The 24,001-nt window shown below is 37.2% G+C and overlaps 1 protein-coding gene across 5 annotated transcripts; it reads right to left on the bottom strand.

Moving 5' to 3' along the window:
- Positions 1-183: 183 nt before the first annotated feature.
- On the bottom strand, positions 184-23,738 carry asph (aspartate beta-hydroxylase). Of its 5 annotated transcripts, none has more exons than XM_056476331.1 (10): positions 23,570-23,738; positions 18,172-18,327; positions 18,024-18,068; positions 16,736-16,804; positions 9,391-9,462; positions 8,876-8,944; positions 5,817-6,689; positions 5,244-5,288; positions 5,054-5,098; positions 184-2,308 (listed from the first exon to the last, which is right to left on the bottom strand). In XM_056476331.1, the coding sequence occupies exons 1-10, from the start codon at positions 23,604-23,606 to the stop codon at positions 2,301-2,303; spliced, it is 1,419 nt and encodes a 472-aa protein (XP_056332306.1). In that variant the 5' UTR covers positions 23,607-23,738; the 3' UTR covers positions 184-2,300. The 5 variants fall into 5 exon arrangements, with proteins under 5 accessions (XP_056332306.1, XP_056332305.1, XP_056332303.1 ...); XM_056476330.1 differs by having other exon boundaries at positions 5,817-6,695; positions 23,570-23,737; XM_056476328.1 differs by lacking the exon at positions 23,570-23,738 and adding an exon at positions 19,176-19,330.
- Positions 23,739-24,001: the final 263 nt, after the last annotated feature.

Here is a 24,001-nt window from a genome sequence, read left to right as displayed (position 1 = left end):
CTTAAGAAATATATACATATATATATTAACTTTACCAGATTAGCCATAGCAAATATAAACAAATCTATTTTTTATTCTTATGAAGACCACACATACAGTAGGCCTGAATCCTCCCTTTAACATGTTTAGAATAGATGGGTTTTTTTCCTGAAGTATAAGAAAAATGAAGAACAGCATGCAACGCTTGTTGTCCCAACCTTTATTGCAGCGCTCAAACCAAACATTTACAGTTGTTTACAGATTTGTGAAAGGCCACCCAAAACTCCCTAAAATTGCAATGCCTCAATAACTTAAAAAGAGTTAGCCTATACAGCAGGATTTCATGTAAACCTCCGAGTAGAGAGCCTTGAGTAAACATTATCTGTTTATATGTGGATTTCTATTACAAAAAAAAAAAAAAACACCTTCTCACAAATTGTTATTGCTGGTTGTGCGTTGTCTGTCCCTTAAAGCACGACCCACACAAAGGCTGCTATATCCAACCTTTCATATATGGCTTTGAGAATATAACACTTCTTATTTATTTATTATTTTATAAAATTCACTGCTTTACTACACCAAAAATGTTCTAAATTCAAAGAAATCCTTAAAAATCCTAATAAAAGAAAATAAATTGTATTATGTCAAATTAATACCACTTTAAAAATTCACATTGACTTCAAAAGTGTCAGGGGGTTAAAAGCACCCTCTAGTGTTGTAGAAAAAGAAGGAAAAAATAAACTAAAAACAATATTGCAGCTACTTTTATATGTTATGAAACTACTAAAGAGGTTGAGGTTTGCAGCATTTCCTAAAGTCTATCACAAAAACAACATTTATTCTGGCAGGCCCCATAAAACCACAGTGTAACACACAACATTATATATTTATATATAAAACTGAATCCACAGTGAAACAATTCAGGAGCCAGAATTAGGTTTCCTTCAAAAGATCGAACCTATTTTCAGTTCTCCACACACTTACTCTGCATCAAGGGTGAAAGCCACATTGTGTCGACAACATTAATAGTAAAATCCAAAATAATCTCTTATCAGAATATTAAAATGAGAAAACACCCATTTCCACTTCTTAAATGTAATACGAAAGTGTATTTTTCAGATGTGCCTGCAACAGTATAAAGGGTCACAATAAATGCACTGACAATTCAACACACATAAGTGTGACATTTCGACTAATTCTTTAGTACAAAGTGACTTGGGGGGGGGGGGAAGCACTTGTAAAAATCTTTACTCTGCTACAAAAATAAAACACTTTGTAAAGTAGGTTGCTGCATATTTAGGTGGGCATCTTTCAACGGTTATAACGTAGTATGGCAACCTCCTTAAACAACACTGTTTTTGATGCATACTACACAGCAGCTGCAGCGCCTGAAACAGCTTATCAGTTCATGAGCCTACAAAACACGAAAGAAAACGTTGATGATGGGGCAAACCTAGAAATCTGAATGTAGAACTCTGACATGGCTTAAATATGAAAAAAAGTGAAAAGTTCTCTTCTTCCTGAAATACACACACACACACACACACAGTATTGAGGAACATATCAACTGAGGTACTAAAATGCTGACCGTACACAGAAAACACCATCAAAAATGGCTCAAATGATTGTTTCGCATAAAGTTAAAAGTGAAATTTCATATTGACACACAAACATGCGCATGCACGCCCATTCACTCCAATACACACAGTTCACGTAGCAATTATCTTGGTTAACCTGCCAGCATAAACTTGTCCTTGATATGCAACATTGGAAATGTAGACTCAATACATATTGGTAGTACAAAACCTAAGGGTAAAAAAATAGCAAAAGATCAGTGCAGCTTTGCATAGTACCTTCACATTAAAGCAAATGGATTTACCAGAGAGAGAAAGGGAGAGACGTAAAATGTGAAGATCTCCGAGCTACAAAGCAACATGACGGTGTTTGTACACACAGGATAGGACACTGTAATCAAACTTTCATCCACGATCGTTCAGAAAATGGCTACTTCACATCTATGTTAGAGGAAAAACAAGCTGTCTGGAATTACAACGAAGAGGGATTTGGAAAAGGAAAATAAAAGTTTAAGAGTCAAACCACCAAACAAAAGTTGACAAAACATTCACAAAAATGTACACTTGTACTGCATTATCAATAAACAAACAGGCTTGATTCTCAGAACAAACTAAATCCAGGGCAAATGAAAGGGTAATTGGAGTGTTCTCTGATTTTACTCAATGGCATGAATTGGCAGCTGCAAACTTCCAGTGGAATGCCATGTGGTGCTGGTCCTCTCTCCATCTTACACACTGCCTCGTGTTTTATGTTTCTGCAAAAGACAAAAATCCCTGACATTAGACACACTTAATGATGCTTTTGAAACAGACACTAGCTATGTTTTCATCCACCTATTGTTATGCTCATTTTGCACCGGTTGATGGAAACGCAGTGATGAGCATACATTTTGAAAATGCGCATAAAAAAACTTGCGCACATAACAGAGTAGGATAAACTTTTTATTCGGTAAGAAAAGATGTGCATAAACTAAGATGGAAACACTTTTCCAAACAAATTCCAGTATGAGCATTAAAAAAGGTCATGTGATTTGTGATAAGAGATCATGTGATGATAAAAATGTGTGTAAATGGACAAACCAGCAGGCTGAGCACACTGTAAATCATCTAGTTGATTTGGTCATTCTAAAACGCCGTAATCATTTCAGTATTAGCGTTATTATATTGCTGCGTTATTATACGCGTGCGTCTGTGCTCCGCGTCTGACACCTTCAAATGCCACCTCGCGTTCACTGCGTATCAGGATTGCCTGCTGAGGTGCAGGTCATTTATTAGATGAAGAAAAGATTGACGCAGCTTCTCCTACTGCAGCAAATTCAGTTTTTTCTGTTGATATTTGGCGCAAGTAAATCAGGAAGTGACACTTTTGTTCGCTATTCACACGTCTTTTATGCTATAATCCAGTTTTGCACAAAAGTTAATTTGCATTTTTGGATGGAAACATAACTACTGTTTAAGGCAGGGACAGTCATGTTAAACTTATGAGTTCAGGAAAATATCTCTTTTTGACAGAAGTATTACAGTGATTTTAGAAATGGCACAACACCAGATTTAAAGGGTTAGTTCATCCAAAACTTGCCCTCATGTTGTTTTGATCCCCCGAGACCTTCGTTGATCTTTAACACTAATTACGATTTTTAAGACCCAAGAGCTCTCTGGCCGTCCATAGACAACAATGAGACATTCAAAGTCCAAAAAAGGAACCAAAAACATTGTCAAAACTATCCATGTGACTTCAGTGGCACAAGTGAAGTTTATTTATAAAGTAATTTCAAGAGGATCACGTGCTTATGATTGTTCTCAGCTACTCGCGTATCAGCTCATGATTGATTCTCCAATCAGATGATTCCTAACTCACTATAAATAACCAGAGTTTCTTATCTCAATATCTTCATCTTGAAGAATCCCCGCTACTTTCCAGATGGGCGGCACGGTGGCCCAGTGATTAGCACTGTTGCCTCACAATAAGAATCTCTCTGGTTAAAGACCCTACTAAACCATATGAAATTTCTGTGTGGATTTTGCTCGTTCTTCCCATGCTTGCGTGGGTTTTCCCTAGGTTCTCCTCCCACAGTCCAAAAAACACACAACCCAAGTAAATCGAACATACCAAAATCCATACCAAAGCCAAGCTTAGAGAGTACACCTCTCCTCAGCCATGCATGTCTGTCATCAGCCAGAAAAAAGCCAGGGGAGGTTCATCGAGATCTACCCAAGCTCAAACTCCCCTCTCACCCTGCAAATGGGAGGGAGCCCAGGGCTCGAGGATCTCATAAGCTCAGGGCTCTCTCATGGCACAGCACGCCAAACAAGCTTTATTACCAATCATCAGCTAAGTGTGAACTCTTGAAATATACAAAGCTCTACGAACACATTTGTGTGCCAAATAAATCTGTAAAAAATATTTTGTTTGCCTATATCTTCTGCAGCAGGTAAGGTGTGCGCGTTTACTATGGACTTACTACCATTTGAGTCAGCAGCGCAACACTCAAGTGTTGCATTGCCCATAGTAAACACACACCCTGACCTGACGTAGAAGAAATAGATGAGAAATTCATGGAGCTTCATATGACTACAGTTGAACCACTGAGGTCACAAAGAATGTTTTGACAGTGTTTGTGGTTCCTTTTCTGGACTTTGAACATCTTACGACCGTTGCTGTACATGTAGGATGAGGGAGCTCTCGAATTTCATCGAATATCTTATTTTGCGTTCTCAACATGAACACATTAATAACAAAGTTTTTATTTTTGGGTGAACTAACATGGGTGAACTTCTGGTGAGCGACCTGCTTTATCCAATTGTCTGTGTTTACACGGCAAAGGCACAATGGGGGGAGGAGGAAAAAAAAGTTCTCATTTTGCCATCTTTTAAACTAGGCATTTTTAAACCAGTTGGCATCTTAATGTAATGTCTATGGCGTGATTTATGCATGTGATGTTTGCCACAGTTTTATAATAGTTTATATTGATTACGTGGCGGATGTTGCACGCTCGCTCTCTCTCTCATTAACATGCTTAAATACTTGTGCTATGTGACTATAGAAAAGTTTTTTAGTCCTCGTGTGTAAGATTTAAGGTTTGTGACTCTGCTATAGTCTGTTCCGAAATGAAAGCGTCAGAGTTGACGTCATTCGATATGGTTTTTAATGACGCACGACTCGCATTTACAGGTAAAAATCCGATCTACCTGCTTACACTGCAGTCACGAGGACACAGATCTGATTCATATCGGATAAATTTCCACATATGAACAAGGCCTGAATCTGATTTGAGTACATCGGAATCCATGTGATTTTTTTCCTGCTTACATATACATGGGCCATATCCGATCTGTGCCACATGAGAGAAAAAAAACTAACAAAAATAAAAATATATCGGATTTGAGTCAGTTGAACCATGCAGTATAAACGCAGCCTAAATGAACGCTCCACTTTTTTGGGGAAAAGGGCTCCCGGATCTGGTGGGAGAACTTGTAGCTAATAAAAATAATAAACTTACCTGTGTGCTCTACTTCAATTTCTTCTTCTGTTTGGTTAATATCCTCTGTTAAAGAAGTAAAATAGAAATAATTACAAATTAGACACTGAACATAGATTACTTGAGTCAAGACAAATTTCTGAATGGATTTCGCACGAGCAAGTCTTCCCACTCTTTATACGCATCATAGAAACAAAATTAAATGGCCAACCTGGAATGTCCTCCTCATTCTGCTCTTCCTCGGCAGCTTCATATTCTGTAACAAGACAGACATTTGTGACATCAAACCAAGAAAATAAATAAATTCATCTGTTCATTCTATAAATTGTGTAATATTTTGTTCCATTCATTCAAAAATTTATGAATGAATGTGCACGCCCGGTGTGTAACTATCATGTGCACGGCGCATCCGGTGTGCGACCGCCTTAACGATGGAGTCTGCTTTAGTTTTGTGGATCAGTGACGGCAGGAACTTATGTATTGATTTATGAACCTTTTCTAGACAGCGATGAATGTTTGTGCCTGACAACAGGTTTTGATATTTGGTTTCATTCTTTAATACTGGACTTATTTAACTTTGTGAGTGTTTAAACAAGAGAGAAACGTTTGAAAATGTTAATGCCTGTCTGAGAAAGGTGTATATAGTGTGTAGTGAGGGGTTTTACAGCCTTAGAACATCTATAATAATTGTAAAAAGACTATTTCGCCGATTTCGCCAGTTGTGGGTTATTTTTAGAATGTAACTCCCTCGATTAACGAGAAACCCCTGTACTGTCAAACTTACCCTCTTCTTCTATATTTTCTGCCTCATCCCCGACTTCCTCCTCTGCTTCCTCCACTGTAAAGTCTTGTTCTTCCTCTTCTTCCTGAGCATTTTCATCTACTTCCTCTGTAACTTCCTCTTCCGTTACAGTTTCTTCTGTAGGGACTGACTCCTCGATTCTCTCTTCAGGTATTTCTACTATTTCTTCCACTGGTTCCTCTGCCTGTTCAGGTTCCTCAACTGCTTCTTCTACTTGTTCAGTTTCCTCCACTGGTTCAAGATCCTCCACTGGTTCTTCTACTGGTAAATTCTCCTCAACTTCATTGACCGATTCAAGCTCCTCAACAGCTTCTTCTGCTTCTACAACCTCCTCTACCACTTCTTCTTCAACCTCAACTGCTTCTTCTACAGGTGCGGTTTCTTCTGCTGGTAAAGCTTCCTCTACTGCTTCCTCCACCGGTGCAGCTTCCTCCACAGTTTCTTTTTCTTCTGGGGCAGCCTCTTCCTCCAACTCAACTGCTTCTCCCACTGGTACAACTTCTTCAAACACTTCTACTGGCTCTTCCACTGGTGCAGCCTCTTCCTCAACAGCTTCTTCCACCAGAGCAGCCTCTTCCTCTATCGTTTCTTCTACTGGAGCAACTTCCTCTACTGCTTCTTCGACTGCTATGACCTCTTCTTCAGTCGCAAGCTCTTCCACTGCTTCCTCAAAAGTCTGGTCCTCAACTGGGAGCTCTGGCTCTTCCTCGATAACTTCAGGTTCCTCCTCAGGAACTTCTTGGTCTTCTTCAACCTCTGCTTCCTCTTCAGCTACTTCCTCTTCTGCAGCAACAGGCTCTTCATCTACTGCCAGAGGTTCTTCCTCCTCAGCAAAAGGCTCCTCCTCCACAGTTTCTGGTTCTGCAAGGGAAAATGTATGTTTAGCGCAATCTATTAAACCATATAATGTGCTTCTATGGGTAAATGCAAATATGGTCCCCTTTACATCTGGTATGAGGAAAATGTTAATACCAGGTCAACACAGAGCCAATAGGAGCTTTCAAACTGGTTTGGGTAATTACAGGAATTCAGTCATTGAAACTAGTCACAGGCCTTGAATCCCTGAAAGCCGATTTACCCGATACCATTTTCTTTGTTGCATTTACATCCTCATTAGGAACACTTTGTGACATAAGCTGGACCAATGTTTCTCAACCACGTTCCTGGAGGACCGCCAGCTCAGCACATTTTTCACATCTTCTTAACCAAACACATCTGATTCAGATCATCAGCTTCTTAGCTCAGACTGAAAAACATGTAACAGGTGTGACAGACAAAGGAGACATCCAAAACACGCAGTGTTGGTGGTCCTTTAGAAACGTAGTTGAAAAACACGAAGCTAGGCAAGTGATAAAGCACAGCATTCAAAACAACAATTGGAAGATACCCTGAACTCAGCCAGATTTTATTGTGCATTACGTGGTAATGTAGAATGAACGTAGCTGTGCAAGTTATGTGACTGCTGAAATAGCAAACGAGGACGTAATTGCCTATAAAACTCGTTGTGTTGCATTTTATTGAGGTGAGAAAACCACAACATTACAAACTAGCTTGACAGGGGTCGGTGGAGCTGCTCTTCAGTGGATCATCTTTCAAGCCAAACTGAATCAGTTTTAACTCAACTATAACTACCCTAGCATTCTACCACTACTACAACTACTGCTGCCTACTTGATATGCTGGCTTTTTATCATTTCATTATAAGGTTTTATCTGATATTTTTGTCAAAATTTAGTTATTAACATATTCTTATTAAATGACAATTTATTTACATTATGAGATGTTGTTTACAAGTTGTTTACATTGAGACTTTTTATTTTGAAAACAGATGTTACACATATACTGTTTGCTATATGGAATGCAAAAACTTTGAAGATCAATATCTCAAAATCATTCAGAATGCAGATAGAACCTCATCATTCCAAGGTGACTTTTTGTTTCTTGTTGCTTTGACAAAAATCTACATTGTAAAAAGCTGTACAGAAATAAAGGTAACTTGGCTTGACAGACAAAGGAACCCGGTAAATGCAAATAACACATTAAAATACTTTGCTGGTGTTTTGACAAATCATTATAGACGTACATAACTGTAGTTCATATTGTGCTGGATTAGACCCTGCTCTGAAATAGAAGATAATTTAGTTCTTCCCAAGAGCATTTCTAAAAATAAAATTGTTCACAGTTCCTGTGGTGTGGGGAAAAAAAGGCTATTTTAACACAGCAGGTATGGGAACTGTGAAAAAGATCCTCCTGTGCGAAAGCCCCTCATATTTTATGTAATTGGTGGAAAAAATGTTCCTATGTGCCTAGAACTTAGTTGATGTGCTCATGTAGTGGTTAGATCTAGTTACAGCAGGGGTGTCCAAATTTGGTCCTGGAGGACCAGTGTCCAGGGCTGCGTCCGAAATTCCCTACTACTCAGTAGGTACTGCATTTGAACTTAAACGTACAACTAGGGTGTTAGATAAGTACGTTCTATATAGTGTGAATGTCAGTGGCTTGAATGAAACTCGGACATACTACATCTGCCATTTTGTCATCACTTGACCTACCTATGTCACTTGAGTCGCTTCACTCCCATTCATTAATTCTCTCGCAGTGCATCATGGGATAGCATAGCATCCATCCGATGCGCACTTCAAAATCACACCAGAAGTAGTAGGTCATCCGGGTTCTTCTCGCATACTGTTTTTCGAATTCTATGAATTCGCACATACTACTCTGCTCGCATACTGCTTTAGCATACTATATGGTATGGAAGTATGCAATTTTAGACGCAGCCCTGGAGAGTTTAGTTCCAACCCTAATCAAACACACCTGACCCAGCGAATTACTAGATATACTAGAATCTTCCAGGCAAGTGTGTTGAAGCAAGTTGGAGCTAAACTCAGCAGGACATGGGCCCTCCAGGACCGAGTTTGGATACCCCTGAGTTATAGTATATAAAATGATGATTATTTTCCAAAACATCACTACACTTATGAGCCAACAAATAGCAACTATTGCAAATCATCATTTCAAAAGACATAACAAATGCTGTACCTGGTGGTGACTGAGCTGCTTCTTCAGCTTCATAGGCTTGAATCTCTTCTTCCACAATAGCCTCTGGAGCTGATTAAGAAAGAAAACTATTAGGCTTGAAGGAAACAGCTTTTGCTTTTCAGGATTGAAAGAATGACGATTATTCAGCAAGGCATTCGTACAAGTTCAGTCATATATGTCTGCTATTCATAACAGGTCAATGCGATTTCTCTCGTCATGTTACACAAGAACTGGCAAGACTTGTTTATAACTGGCTTCAGCTACAAAAGCGTTCACGTGTCAATCAGAATAATTTCGATATTATACACAAATTATTGAACAAAGAGTTGATGTTTAATAAGCCCTGCAAGACAATCCAACTCCCCTTGCAGTCAAATCAAATATTTAAATGCTACTTTTTAAAATTTCTATTAATATTATAAACCAGTTTCTTATTTTATTAACTAGCAATGACATTTGTGCATCAATATGATTACATTCATTGAAGAAAGCTCCTGTGTATGTTTCTACTTTACCTGCTTCCACAGGTTCAGGAGTCGCAGCCTCGACAGTTTCTCTGGTCTCAACGGTGAGCTTATCTTTCAGTCCTGGGGGTTTTACATGTGCATGTGCATTCATGAGGCAAGTGTAGAACACAAATCACATAAAACAAGCACACTGGTCTATGAAATGCAGTAGAGAGCCTTTACACTGAAAGGGATTTGTATAAATTAAGCACATGATGACATTTGGTTTACTTTTGCACGGAAGATTTGTTTTTCGTTCATTGTCTTACAGACACAAAGGAATGTGTTTGAAATTTGAAACAGACAAAGAGGGAAACACAGGAGAGGAAAAGGGAATATTTATAGAAGACTTTATAGAGTATTAGAAGAGATTCACAAGCATTCTTGTGGGAAAGAAAGACTGTACATGTGTTCTTATAATCAATCAACAAAAAAAAGACACTCCAAAGCTCTGATAAAAACAAATCCAGTGATACATGATTTATTGATAACACAAGAAAGTTCTCCTTTAGTAAAGTAACACTAGTAAATGAACAAAATCAGAAACGCATGAGATCTCACACTATAACTACTACTTGTAAGAGTAAACCAAGATACAACCCTCAAACCAAAATATTAAGATAAATTAAAGATGATAATCAGCATTTAGCACCTTGTTGTGATTCTGCTGTTATTAATCTCAATGATTTGACTCATTTTCACCTCTCTGATTATCTCTCACAAGTCTAGACCTCAATAAGTCTCAGAAGACTGCACTGAGATCAGCCAGTTTTACACAAAAAGACAAAATGATCTGTCGTTCAGCGCTCTACTGTTTCTTTTTAGCTGCAGCCTTCTTGGATTCTTTACCTTTTCCATCTTTCTCAGCTTTTTTACCACCACCACCATCATCATTTTCATCGACAGTGTTCTCGATAGATTTCTTTTCAAGCTCTGGCTTTTCTTTCACCTCATCCTTTTCCACTTTCTTGGTCTTCTTTGCCTCTTCGCTTTCTGCAATTTTCTCTCTTTCCTCCTTCTCCTTTCTAATTCTTTCCATGGCCTTTTCCACATCCTCTTTCTCTATTCTCTCTCCTTCCTCTTTCAGCCGAGCTTCAGCTCTCTCCCAAGCTTTGGCTTCAGACTCCTCTCTGATGCGGTTCAACGTCCTCTCTTCCTCTTCTTTGGCTAAGATGTTTCTGACTTCTGCTAGTGCCAATTTAGCTATTTTCCTGGCCTCCACTCTTTCATGGATGATGGTGAGCTGCTGTTTCAGAGCTTCCCTTAGCTTCAAACCAACATCTTTGGCGTGGGAAAGCTCTGGGGAGAAACTTTGTTTGATGTAATCATGGTAACTGAATTTCGAACACTACACACACACACCTCAAGCCACAACACAATTAGTTGGAATGATGCAAATCAATTTACATCAGAATTTCATCAGTAGATTGTTGGGATATCCTCCAAACCAGTGGTTCTCAGCTAATTTAACTCAAAGTCCCCCCTGATTGTCCTGTATAAATTAAATTATTTTTTTATATATATAAAAAGTAACACAAACTGTTATTCTTAATAAACTGAAAGAAATCGGCTACAATTGGTAGTTGTATTAAGCCAGCTGGATACTTCAGGTGAAAGATTCATGCGACTTTATGCTCAATTTCATGGGCTTCCTTTAACAGAGCTGATGGAGTATTCTTTAGTTTATAATCAGAACATAGTCAGCAAAGTAGAACAAAGCATTCATTTAGTTGTTTAACCATAACACAAGATCAAAAGATAAAAAAGTTTACATTTAAAAGCACCACGAGGGGCAGAAGCTGAACACTCAAGACACATCCAGAGTTTCTGTGGATCTTAAGTCATAAAAAGTCACTATTCAGTAAATTAAGGTCTTAAAAAGGATTTAAATTAGAGTTGCTAGTCTTAAATTTATATCATCATGGCATTATTTTCGTGAAAATGATTTTACTTGTGCATTTTAAAGTGTTGCACAAGGGTAACTTCTACAGTGAGGATCATTGTCGTCATCAGTAGCTATGTTTCCATCCAAAACTGTGAATTAACTTTATGCGCAAAGCTGGAATATCGCATAAAAGATGTGCGAAAGCGTTTCCATCGAAGTAGTCAAAGAGAACAAAATTGCCACTTCCTGACTAACTGGCGCCAAATATCAGAGTAAAAACAGAATTTACTGCGGTAGGAGAAGCTGCGTGAATCTGTTCTTCATTTAATAAATGACTTGCGCCTCAGAAGGTAATCCTGACATGCAGTGAACGTGCAGTGGCATTTGAAGGCATGAGACGAGGAGCACAGACACTCTTGATTCTGGAGGTCATTAATAATATGGGTTAGGGTTAGTACCTAACCTAATACTGAAACGGTTATGGTGTTTTAGAATGACCAAAACAGCCTTTCAGATGGTTTACAGTGTGCTCAACCAGCTGGTTTGTCCATTCACACACATTTTTATCACCACATAATCTCTTAACACAAAAATCACGTGACCTTTATTTAATGCGCATACTGGAATTTGTTCAGTAAAAGTGTTTCCATCGTAGTTTATCCACATATCCAAAATGCGCATAAAAATAGGTAGATTGAAACGTAGCTAGTAGCACCATAAGTGTACACCGTGCTTAAGAATGAGCAGTACTAAATTCATTATAGTTATACATTTCCCATTTTCATAAATGTGAAGGATGCACTATATATATATATATTAAAATTTTTATGTGTAGTCCTATTATGTGCGTGTCATGGAGCCGCTACCAATATCCAAGATGATGACTTTCGCTTTTGAATTCCGTGACACACGCACTGCATGACTATGTGGCGCCATCTAGCAGCATTGTGTGGAGACTGATGTAAATTGGAGACGTGCTGCAATTTGTTGTTGCACTTAGCATAACTGTAAAGCAGTTTTCCAAGCATAAACTTGATTTGACTAAAAATACTTCATGAGACTATTAAACTGCTAAACATTTGAACTGACAACAAAAATTGTATCAAATATTTAGATCAAGAAGATACTGGAAGGTCTTTTAAAAAAAATTATATTAATAACAAATAAAAATTACCCTCATGAAACCTACAAAACCCTGATCCACAAAAATATTGTGTTCATATTTTAAAGACATGACACAGCACAATGCAATTTGATCTAGTGCTTCTCGTCCAGCATGTGACCCACTTTTAATTGTATCCCAAACAGGCACAGTAGGTCACTGGTTTTGAACAAGGAAGATCTTAAATGCAGCACATATAGAATGAGATGTCGGTCCATCAGAAATGCCCAGGCCAGCTTATTCTTTTTGTAATTAAAGAATTTTTGTGAGGGGAAAGTTAATATATATCCATATAAATAAACAAAACCTAATATAATTCATCCTCTGGTCACTCAGATGCTTATCTACCAAACTGAGAACCACTGGTCCACATTTTACGTTAGAAGATTATGTATTCAGGGTATGTTCATGACAAATTCACAGTTCATTCATATTGTTTGCAAACAGCCTGGAGAAAGTATACACACGTCTTACATGGGCATGTAGTTCTTTGTCAAGTCATAATTGTCCATGCAGGCTCTTACATATTAACTACAAGAGGTCTCATTGTTAAACACTCCTTGGTTAAACAGAAATATACTTTGCAGTTTAAAATATCTGATGTCAGCTCAGCCATGCAAATAAAAACATGTCAGTCAAGTACACTCCGATAACCTTTCCAAATCCCAAACCACACTAGAGGCTAGTCTGCTGCATGCACTCAGACCAAGGGTGCAAAATACCTCCTTTCCTCTTGGAAACTTCTTTAGAATTTTCATCTGACGTAAATGAGAGAGACAAATTAAAAGTCAGTGGCTGCCATTTAGAACAATTGCATCATGCAAGTCCTGCCTTTGAGGTCTTCTTTATACATTTCTTTGACACCCCTGATGTCAAGAACTTAGTCTATTCGCCCACATCTGACCTGAATCTACTGTTTGATTCATTGTGCACAATGCACTGCAACAAAACATTTGTTTTCTAATAGAAAAATCTTTGCAACCCAGATGCATGTCGTCACAATTCACAATCCTTACAACGTGCATCATCACCACCTTCCATTAGTGGCTATATTTATACAGCATTTGAGTAGTCTCAATCATATCAACACAAATAAAAACAACCACAATAAAAGAAAAGCATGGTAACAGTGACAAAATTATTAAAAAGCAAGTGGCCTGAATTGCTTATTTCCCAAAGCAAACACTGAAACTGTACTGTATGTTTGAATGTACAATTACTTAAGTGAGAGCGAAAGAAAATAGTAATATTTCTAACAATCTAAATGTGATTTTACTAGGCATGGGTCGCTAACCGTTTTCAAGGTATACCGTGGTTTAGAAAAGTCAAGGTTTTAAAACCGCCAAAATGTTTTGCTATAACGTTCCTAAGGTGTATTTAAGTTTTTTTTTATTTACGTTTTTAGTTTTTTTTTTAGGACAACAGTATATCCATCAGAAAAGATATCCAATGATGCCATTTTAAATTGTAAAGAAATCTGTTTTTGAAACCAATGAAGAGAGCAGAAGCGAATTATTTAGCATAACATGTTTACTGCTCCCAAATATTTTAAATGTTTCTCAAAATAAAATATCTTGTATTCAAAAGGGAAAAAAGTTTGTGTTTCTTCCCAGATATTTAAAAAAGAACTTATTTTAGGGCGGTAATCACAATACCGTGAAACCGTGACATTTTTATCCAAGGTTCTCATACAGCCAGAATCTTATACTGGCCCATGCCTAGATTCTACGCATAAGAATAAATACTGAATATGTAATTTTGTAAATGACACTTGATAGTAGGTATTGCTCTTATGATAATTCATTAATGCTCGTAGCCCTCTCAAGTACTTGTCAGACACTACTTGCATGTTGGCAGATAGGAACTGATTGTTGACCGTTACAGAACGCTGGGGTTCAGGACACGTTCCTACACAGAGCCACTTGAGAGAACTTATTTTCATCTACAAGTTCCTAAACACACGTGCAGTCTATAGTAAAAGTCTACAGTCTATATAGTAAAAGTTTCCTGTCTTTGCTAATTGAGGTAATACCGCATGAAGGTTGAGATACACTTATACTGAATATCTAAGCCTATCAATGTTCTCTACATCGTTGACTCCCTTTTCACCTGGTATTAAAATCAACTGCAACTGAACAATGCCAAATAGAAGTGCAAATATGGTTTCTATAATTATAAGACTACCAGAAACTACCAGAGGTACATTTTATGGGATTGTTTTTGTAGTACAAATTCTAACGCTACATTTACACAACAACGGTGTAGCAAATTGAAAGGTTTCACATCTACAAGACTGTTTGGAAAATAATCCCGGTTTACACACACATCTGCGAAAACAGCCGAAAGTACTGTTACATATGCCAGGCCAGTATTCAGAAGCAAAGTAATTCCATTGGCAGCTTGGCACTTGTGTGTATAATTTACCGTGTGCATTAAGACACGATTTTGGTTGTAATGAAGTAAATTTAAAAGTAAAGAGTAAAAGTAAAAAAAAAGTACCTTCGCAACAACACTACCACATACTTTGCCATTATTGTGTATGCGTGTTTGCGCTTGCATTTAATCTACACTCCCCTACAGCCATACAACGCTTGCGTTCTCCAAGACTTGTTTTCGGGTGTTTACACTGAACATCCACAAAAGGAACAGGCAAAACATATGAAAACGTTTCCCGCTCTTGGCTAAAATTATGTGTGAACAACCCCTCAACATGATTGAACAGCCACAAACTCTCTTCCAATTGACCGAACACAATTGTTTCAGGATATATTGTAAGAAAAAGCACCAAAAGTATTCATACATCACTGAATTGTAATAAAGCACGTGGATTATGGTCCTGCCGAAGTGATGTAGAGCGTGGCGAAATAAGAGGGGAAAGACTAAAAACATGTCGTCAAAACATTTGAACACATCAATACCAGGTGAAAACCTTAAAGCATCTCAGGTGATTATATGTGATACGATACCTGAAAAAGCCTGTTAATACCAGGTGAAAACACCCGTTGATAAGAGAGCAAAGGCAAGTCGCAATAGAAAAAAAAGAAACTTAACAACGTAATTTTAAGTCTGTCTGTTCTGTACTACTTAGCAATACCAAAAAGGAAACAGAAAAACTAAATAGATGTATCTCCACTGAGTTGCTGAGGATGCAGATCACCCCAAAATGCAATTGTTGTGCAATAAAAACTTCTCAAAATAAACTAAAAACAAAATAAAAATGATAATCATAAGTAGTCATATGTACAGTGTTAAATCGCAAGGCTCAAACAGAAGTACATACTGCCGTTTATGATAGAAGGGAACTTAGGCATGCGGCAAAGGTGAAACTTACAGCAGCTAAGGTCAATATATTAGCAACTGGAAACAGCCAAGTCCAATATTTACAAAATGTTCATAATGACATCATCTTCTCGCGAGTTCGCAGGTCCCAAAGTGACTGTTGGCGATCTTTCCAACAGCGGATTTCTTCAAGTGTTAGGAGCAGAATCAAGTAGAGATCAAGTCCTTCCTCTAATAAAGTGCTTCTGTCACAATTGCGGTAGGAAACGTGACTACTGATTTTGAAGGCCTAAAATAACGCACGTCTTTTGGCCCTGAACCCCTTCAGTCTGTGACGCGCCAGCAACGTCCTCCGCTGCTGCCTCGGTTTCTTCATCCTCTAGCGTTTCGAAAGGACTCATAACGTCATAAAGGAAGGTGAAGAAACCTTGAAACCAATCAGTGCCCTCTTCTGCTAAAATATCGAGAACTTCCTCAAGGGAGTCTGAGTTTTCTTTGCTGCCATCTTTGGTCAGCCCTACGCAAATGGGAAAATAAGGGAAAAAAAGAGAAAGAGAGGGAAAGACAGAACAGTGTGGGAGCAAGGGAACAGAGAGAGGGTGGAGGTTGTTTGCAAGGTTTAGTAGATAAGGATTCAGTGCTATAAAAAAGAGGGTAAATATGCTATTATAGCATAAGATGGAGGTATAGCAGGAAAGGGACATGCATGGGAGGGACTAATAGGACTGTTTTTGATTAATTGTTTATTTATTTTTATTATAATATCTGCAAAATGCTTTATTTTCTCAAACTCTGCCTTGAAATGCAATATTAGCAAGCTGATCTTACTGAAAATCTCATGCAGTAAAAGCCAATCCTCTCTTAGTCTCTAAAATGGCATGTGATTTTAATAAAACGATGACAAATGCATGAAGTACCATGCATGTGCATCATCTGATTTATTTAGTCTTACGCTGCACAAAAGTGAACCAAAGTCAGTCATGCAGAACCTAATCTGGTAAGAATTGAAATGGAATCAGCACACTTGCCTAGCAGTACTTTAGCATCTTCCACGTCAAAGTCTCCATCGCCATCAGCATCATAGGATACAAGTTTACCTAGTGAAATAAATCACATTTAGTCATATGATTTGCATTGTGCATAATCCACTGTCATACTAAAATCTCTTGGGACACTTGAAATCAATAGATCTTAATATTATTTGAAGTAATTCTATAAGAAAAGGCATAAATCTTTACATTACATTTATTATATCATACTTTCAGATAGTTGTAACAGTTTGGGGTCGGTTTTTAATATATATATATATATATATATATATATATATATATATATATATATATATATATATATATATATATATATATATATATATATACAGTATTTATTGGATCAAAGTACAGTAAATGATATTGTAAAAATTCGTCACAGATTAAAATATCCTGTTTCAGGATCCTTTTATGAATAAAAATCAATAAAAATCATTTGACTTTTGTAACCGTGTTAATGTTTTTAAATGTCAAAATAATGTCTTCAACACAAATTCCTAAAGGGATAGTTCACCTTTTAAAAAATTAATAATTCTGCCAGTATTTACCGTTCATTTGTTCAAATTTCTTTGTTTTTTTTTTTACTGAACACAAAAGGAGGTATTTTTTAAAATGCTGGTTGCAGACACCCATTGACTTCCGTAGTAGAAAAAAATACTATGGATGTCAATGGGTGCCAACAACCAGCATTCTTCTAAGTATCTTCATTTGGTTCAACAGATGACGAAAAAACTGGTAACACTTTATCTTAGTTCACAATTCATACTATAAACTTCTGCTTTATTACCTGCTTATTGTTTAGATTTTAACTATTCATTAGTAGTTATAAAAGTTATTCTGCATCCCTAATCCTACCCAAAACCTAAACCCAACTTCTACATTATTAACTGTTAATAAACAGCTAACTAGTCTTGTAGTGTCTTGTAGCTAGTAGTGTTAGTTAATGATGTTTATAATACCGTGAAATGTGACTTAAACTAAAGTGTTGCCAAAAAAACTCATGAAGGCCTCCAAATGAGGGAGAATAAATTAGGTAACTTTCATTTTTGGGTGAACTAACCCTTTAATACTAACCCCAAACGTTTTATCAAAAGTGTATGATAATACAAATATACAATACATACAGTAAAGTAGGGGAGGAAATAACACCAAAGAAAAGAAACCAAGTCACTTAACTTCCCTACATTTAATGGTAGATGAAAGGTTCAATCAAGGAAATGAGGTTTGGAGTAGTGATTGATTATAACCCCCAGTTTAGATGTCATACCTTGTAATACCTCTGAAAGATTATAGCGCAAGTCCTTTGCTTTGGCTGCATGCAAATTAAGGCCAGATATACAAAAACGATTACATACCATATTTATGTAAGAGTATTTTTAAAAGATCTGAAAAGTCTGAAAACAAACAAAACTCACCGATTACCCCTTGATAGTCAACAAGGTCAAAATAGACCACAGCTACAGAGGTCCAGACGCCCAGCAGAGCCAAAACCATGAACCAGGTGAAGAAAGAGGTTCCTCCTCCAACCTCTGCCTTCTTCCCATTCTTGTGTGCCTGCTGTGGCTTAGCCTCTGAAGGACAAAATGCACAATGTCAGGAAGAAATAAATACTAATTAAATAATTAATTCTATTAAGAACAAGTCATTGCAGCAGGGGAAATGCATATAGAAACACATGCTCAGAATCAAACCATGCATTTGACCAACATTACACCTTTGCTAATAATGTACGGTTAACTATTTCCATTCAAGGCCGCTTTCTGACAGAACAGAAATTTGGTTATTTAGAAATCTAGTGTAGACCAATCAGGTCTTAAATGCACACAAGATTATTTCTGGTTTAGAAGAAAGAACGGTTCCCTTAAATGGGTAGAGATTTTCATAATAATCGCAAGGTGACAAAAGTCTAAAAGAGTGCAGTTATTCTGAGGTCTGTTGACGCTCCTCGTGGAAGTGTGATGTATTTATATATCTACATTTAGAGCTCTAGTAGGAAGAATGAACAGGTGTTTTGTCCGCTACGTTCTGCTAGGTCAAACCACACATTGGTTCATGCACACGCGCACACAATACAAACGTTTGTAACAGATATACAGACAGAAAACACTAAAGTATTACAACAGATACTTTCTTTTTACATTTTAACAGGTATCTTAGAAAATAATTTCAAAAAAATAAATAAATGAATAAATAAAAACACAAATTTCCCACAATTCAAAATTTCACTTAGCCCTCAGCAATTTCCAAAAATATCATCAAATTGTCACTAATGACAATCAAATCATCAAATAAGCACTAATGAAACCTAAAAAAAGAACTATTAAACATGATTGCATTCAATTTCATATGTTGAGTCTTTCTCTCACACTCCTAATGTTCCTTAAATGTCATAAATATATATATATTCCAAATACTATACCAGCTTCTTCGTTCACCACCTTGACCTCTGCATTGGGCTCCCCCATCCCTCCAGACTAAGTGGGGAAGAAGAGAGCGTCTTTCACCCCAGACCTACCCCGAACCCCTGTACAACAGCAGTACTCCTGCCTTTTTGTTCCCAGTGAATTGAGCCGGAACTTAATATGGAACGCGACCAGCAAATGGATTATTTTTAGATCGTCCCTTTGAAAGCCAGAAAATCTCAAGCACTCATAGGAAAGGGTAGAGGCAAATCCCACTCCATCCTGCTGTTCTTAGTCACATTTGAAAGCTGAAATGGGCACCCAAATTACTATACTTAACAAAAGAGCAGCAGACGATGGAGGATGCACTGCTTTGTCACATATGTGCGTTTTAATGATATGCAAATAAAACTTTGGATGGCTCTTTTTTTCAGTCTCCAGGCAAAGGAGCATGTGAATCTTGGCAAACCCACAGTGACTATTTATTTTCCATACAAGGAGTTAAGGACCGGTCTCCCGAGTTTCTTGATGAAATGCTAAACAGGTTAACAGTAGCTTCTGGTTGGATTTGCCAAAAACAAAACAAATGTGTTGCTAGAGTGCACAACTCTGCATAAACCTGACATTATCTCCCAGTTTAAATGTCATAATATACTTGAATGATCATGATGCATCTTTTGACATGCTTCCTCTAAATGTCTCAAATGAAAAATATGATTCCTCATATAAAAGCGTAACAATACTCTCAAGTCATAATGCTGTATAAATACTTAACTCAAGATCTGATCTCGATAATTTAAACCAAAATATATCTTTATTTAAAAGATATATTTTAAATATAGGGGGGGGGGGGTTTCCCTCATCCACCACCAGTGTGCAGCATCCACCCGGAGATGATGTGACAGCAGCCATCTTGTGCTAGACCGCAAACCACAAACCAGCTGATTGGTGTAGAGGAGACAGAGTGATGAAGCCAATTATGATATAGGGAGGGGATGGTTAGGAGGTCAGTGGGCAAATCTGGCCAGGATGCAAAGGTTAAACCCCTACTTTTTTTCAAAGGACATTCTGAGATTTAACAATCACAGAGAGTCAGGGCCTCAGTTAAATGTCTCATCCGAAAGACAGTGCTCACTGAGCAGTATAGAGTCCCCATCAATATACTGGGGCATTAGGACCCACTCTCACTAACACCTCTTCCGACAGCAACCTAGCTTTCCCATGTGGTCTCCCATCCAGGTACCGACCGGGCACAGCACTGCTTAGCTTCAGTGGGTGACCATGTGAGAGTTGTAGAAAGCTAGCTGTCGGCAAATAAGTTTTTGTAGTTAGCGTTTAGTGTAATATTACTTCTAAGATCTAATAATATGCTAAATTTAATATGGACATGCTAGTATTGAACTTGGTCCTTTTACCTAATGCACAGGACATTGTAGACACAAGTATCCATGTTTCTGAAGCAGATTTATGAATTATGTTAGACACATATGCTGACCACATACAATCATTTTTAATGATTAACATCTAAATTTACCAATAAAAATATATTGTATTTGCATATAATTTGGCATTATCAGATTTCCACATTACATTATTAAACCTATTTATTATACATCTCAAATCTAAAAATACACTGTTAAAACCATATCCACTACTGTTAGAGTTTGAGGTCACTTAAAAAAAAAAGTTGACATATATTTAATCTATTAACTGTTGTCGTCCAGTACTCATTTTTCTAAAATATATGTTTTTAATAAATCTGAACTCATACTGACAAACTATGTAATATGCATACATTACATATAATTTTTAATTGTTGTTGACAATTTATATCATCAAAATATGGTAAAAACTGTAACTTTTCCTTATTAATATTACCTTACCTAATTTTATTCTAATAAAATTACCAGTTTTAATGAGATTAAATGACATTTTCAAAAGCCATTGCACCAGTCCTATTATGTTAACCACCAGAACTCATTTTAATTTGCTGATATCATTCTTAAAATTGTTTAATTATTAATTATATGATTATGTAATAATATCAAGCCTCCAAAGTTTGCCTCAGTGAAAACATTAATGCACCATTCGAATCTTTCAGACAGATCAAATCTGCAAGCAATGTTTGGAAATAACAAGACACACCCCTAAAAACACACACACACACACAACTCATCTCTAAAACTACAGATAGTCAAATGGCTGCCATTGTGTGCTAATCAACATCTTACCCTCCACCCATTTATACCTGCTTATGAAAAACAGAGCTTCAAACTGAACACTTTTGTGAGTCCAGCACAGATTTTGCTGTTGCTTCAACTATGCCTTTGTCATGCACAATCATTGTCCAGCTTACATAACATCGCATGGAATGTGTGCCTTGAACTACCCTCTCTTCTTCGGTTGTACATACACACGCCACTGCATAAAGCAAGCAGTTCCTGTCTGGTCAGGAACCAACTGTGGACATTAACCCCTTCTGTGATCTTATCAGCACATACCACAACCAACAAACCGAAACTTTATTCAGAATAAAACATTGCATAAACATGCAATCAAAACTCAAACAGTTGTTCAAATATCTAAGATTGTTAATCCATTAAAATACATTTGAAGTTCATTTTATATCCTGTGTATTATGTATATAAATATTAGTGCCATTCCATCTGGACTGACCAATGTTTCTTGTTAAATGCATTGCTCAATCTTTGAATGCTAATAGCATTTCAATTTTCACTAGTAAACAACCTTGTACGACATAATTATACAATTATACAATTTAGGAATTTAATACAATTACATTGTATTACATACATAAATAAAAACAAACACACACATGCATGTTTATTTAAGCTAAATCTCACAATCAATGGTGAAATGCTTGGGTTAAAAAAATGCAAGCACATCATGACAAACTTGTTTCTTTACCAATTCTTTGGAACCCTGCAAGATATTTTCTGTACGGCTGAAAAGCTTCCTGAAAGGAATGGTTTTGACAATTGATCAAAATACCCATTTTATCACTTTATGATCAGCTGGTTTACTTTTCAAAGCATTGCATTATGAATGCAAATATATACGCATAGTGGTTATAAAACTGTTAACAGTTCAGTAGACGTTTAAATGGGTGTGGCTCTTGTCAATATGATTATGGTTTCATCAAAACTGTTCCATAATAAAAAACACATTACTTCGGTTTCACAAAGAAAGTGTGGTGGTATGCTTTAGTACTGCTGACACAGCATTTTACACAATCTCTCAGATGAGAAAAGTTTCCTAGCATTTTGATTAAATAATATTTACAGTTCATAACTGATTTTTTCAAATGACAGATAAAAATATATCCTGTTTTGAAATAGCCACCATTATAACACATGAATAAAATGCCTACGTGAAGAATTAAGCTTTTCCATGAACAAAATTGGCTTTACCATGAACTGTCGTTAAGGAACATAAATAGAAAGTGCTGACTAGCAAGACGCAACACCTAAGAGTAAGAGAATTATTGGCTAACATTATATATAATGTAATGACAATTCTATGTATAACTACTGTAGTATAAATATATTTAATTGAATATTGAATATGATATGGTAACTTACAGTTTACAGCTAACATTTATTAATGGTAATATTTAACACAGCTTTTGCTTTAGATTTATTCTCTCCAAGCTAGTATTTTAAATTTACCCCTATGTGTGTAAACATTTGACTGTATGGGTTCATAAACCCTCAAAAGTCCACTAGTTATGTGCCACGCTTACATAATAACCACGCAGTAACTAAAGTCAACAATAGCAGCCAGATTGCTAACACCGGACGTTGTTGACCAGCAGTGGGGTCTTGCAGTGTGGCACTTTCTTTTTAATTACAGTCTGTGGGGACATGGGACCCTAGAGGCCACGTGTAACCCCTCCCACGATCTCCCAATAATGACACGTGAACATACGAGAGCTCGAACCGGGGCAACTCTTAACTCTAGCCATGAGTAAACATTTATCTGAAAATATAGGTCATTTGCCGATGTCGGAATTAAGCAAACAGAAGGATAAACAAGGCCTCGTGGGTCACGCAAACACAAGACCAAAATCTCGCAGAAGTTCTGCAATCACCTCTTATAATTTAGCAAATGCACAAATATGATTGGGGGATTTAATACACCCCTCTTTGAACGTTAAGGGGGAAAGTTGTGACTTGCTTGGAATGTAGAGCGAATTTGCAGGAAAACGAAAGTAGTAGTTTATACTGCACAACTAGTCGACAAATACATCGAGATAGGGTTATTATTTCTCACGTTTATGAGTGCATTAAATATAAAACCAACAAAATCAATCTTACCGCCTGATTAACTTTCAGGCCTTCGCTAAATTCTACGTATTCTAGAAAGGGTATAAAAACATAAACATACACACCTTTCTTAACTGGTCCTTTTACGTTTTTCTTGGCCATTTTAATTGGTAGCTCTTCGACGTTTTTCGGTCTGCAACAAATGAACGGACTGAAATCCCAGCCTCAATTCTGGTACTGATGCCCTGCAAAATCAAATCCCTATGCCTTCATACACCGAGGCCCATAGCAACCCGTCCCCCTTTTGAGTGACTGAGCATTTGACCAATGGCGTGCAGTCAAAGCTGCTGTGGGCGGGAGAAGGGGAAATGTCACCCAATCGCGGAGCAGTGCCCCGTGACTTATTCAATCGTGTGGATACCTGCGAGCTAAGACCGCCCAGTTGTGTTCCCTTTTTTTCTGTCAGCACTGGAACGTGGCAAGATGGAAGGCTGTACTTATCGCGAGATCAAATCTATATCACAGTGCTGTGAATTAATATAAAACAATTAAACATT

The sequence above is a fragment of the Danio aesculapii genome, chromosome 2, assembly GCF_903798145.1.
Source record: "Danio aesculapii chromosome 2, fDanAes4.1, whole genome shotgun sequence".
Classification (NCBI taxonomy): domain Eukaryota; kingdom Metazoa; phylum Chordata; class Actinopteri; order Cypriniformes; family Danionidae; genus Danio; species Danio aesculapii.
Note: the sequence above shows the minus strand (reverse complement) of the source record. Positions and strands in the feature narration are given on the sequence as shown.

Bases quoted from the DNA above. Each gene is read 5' to 3' on its own strand.
- asph (XM_056476327.1), bottom strand. From the start codon at position 19,221: ATGGGGGAGCCCAATGCAGAGGTCAAGGTGGTGAACGAAGAAGCTG. The intron at 18,328-19,175 runs GTATAGTATTTG...TTTGTCCTTCAG, and splicing joins GGTGGTGAACGAAGAAGCTG to AGGCTAAGCCACAGCAGGCA. The intron at 5,099-5,243 runs GTTGGCCATTTA...CTTCTTTAACAG, and splicing joins GAATGAGGAGGACATTCCAG to AGGATATTAACCAAACAGAA.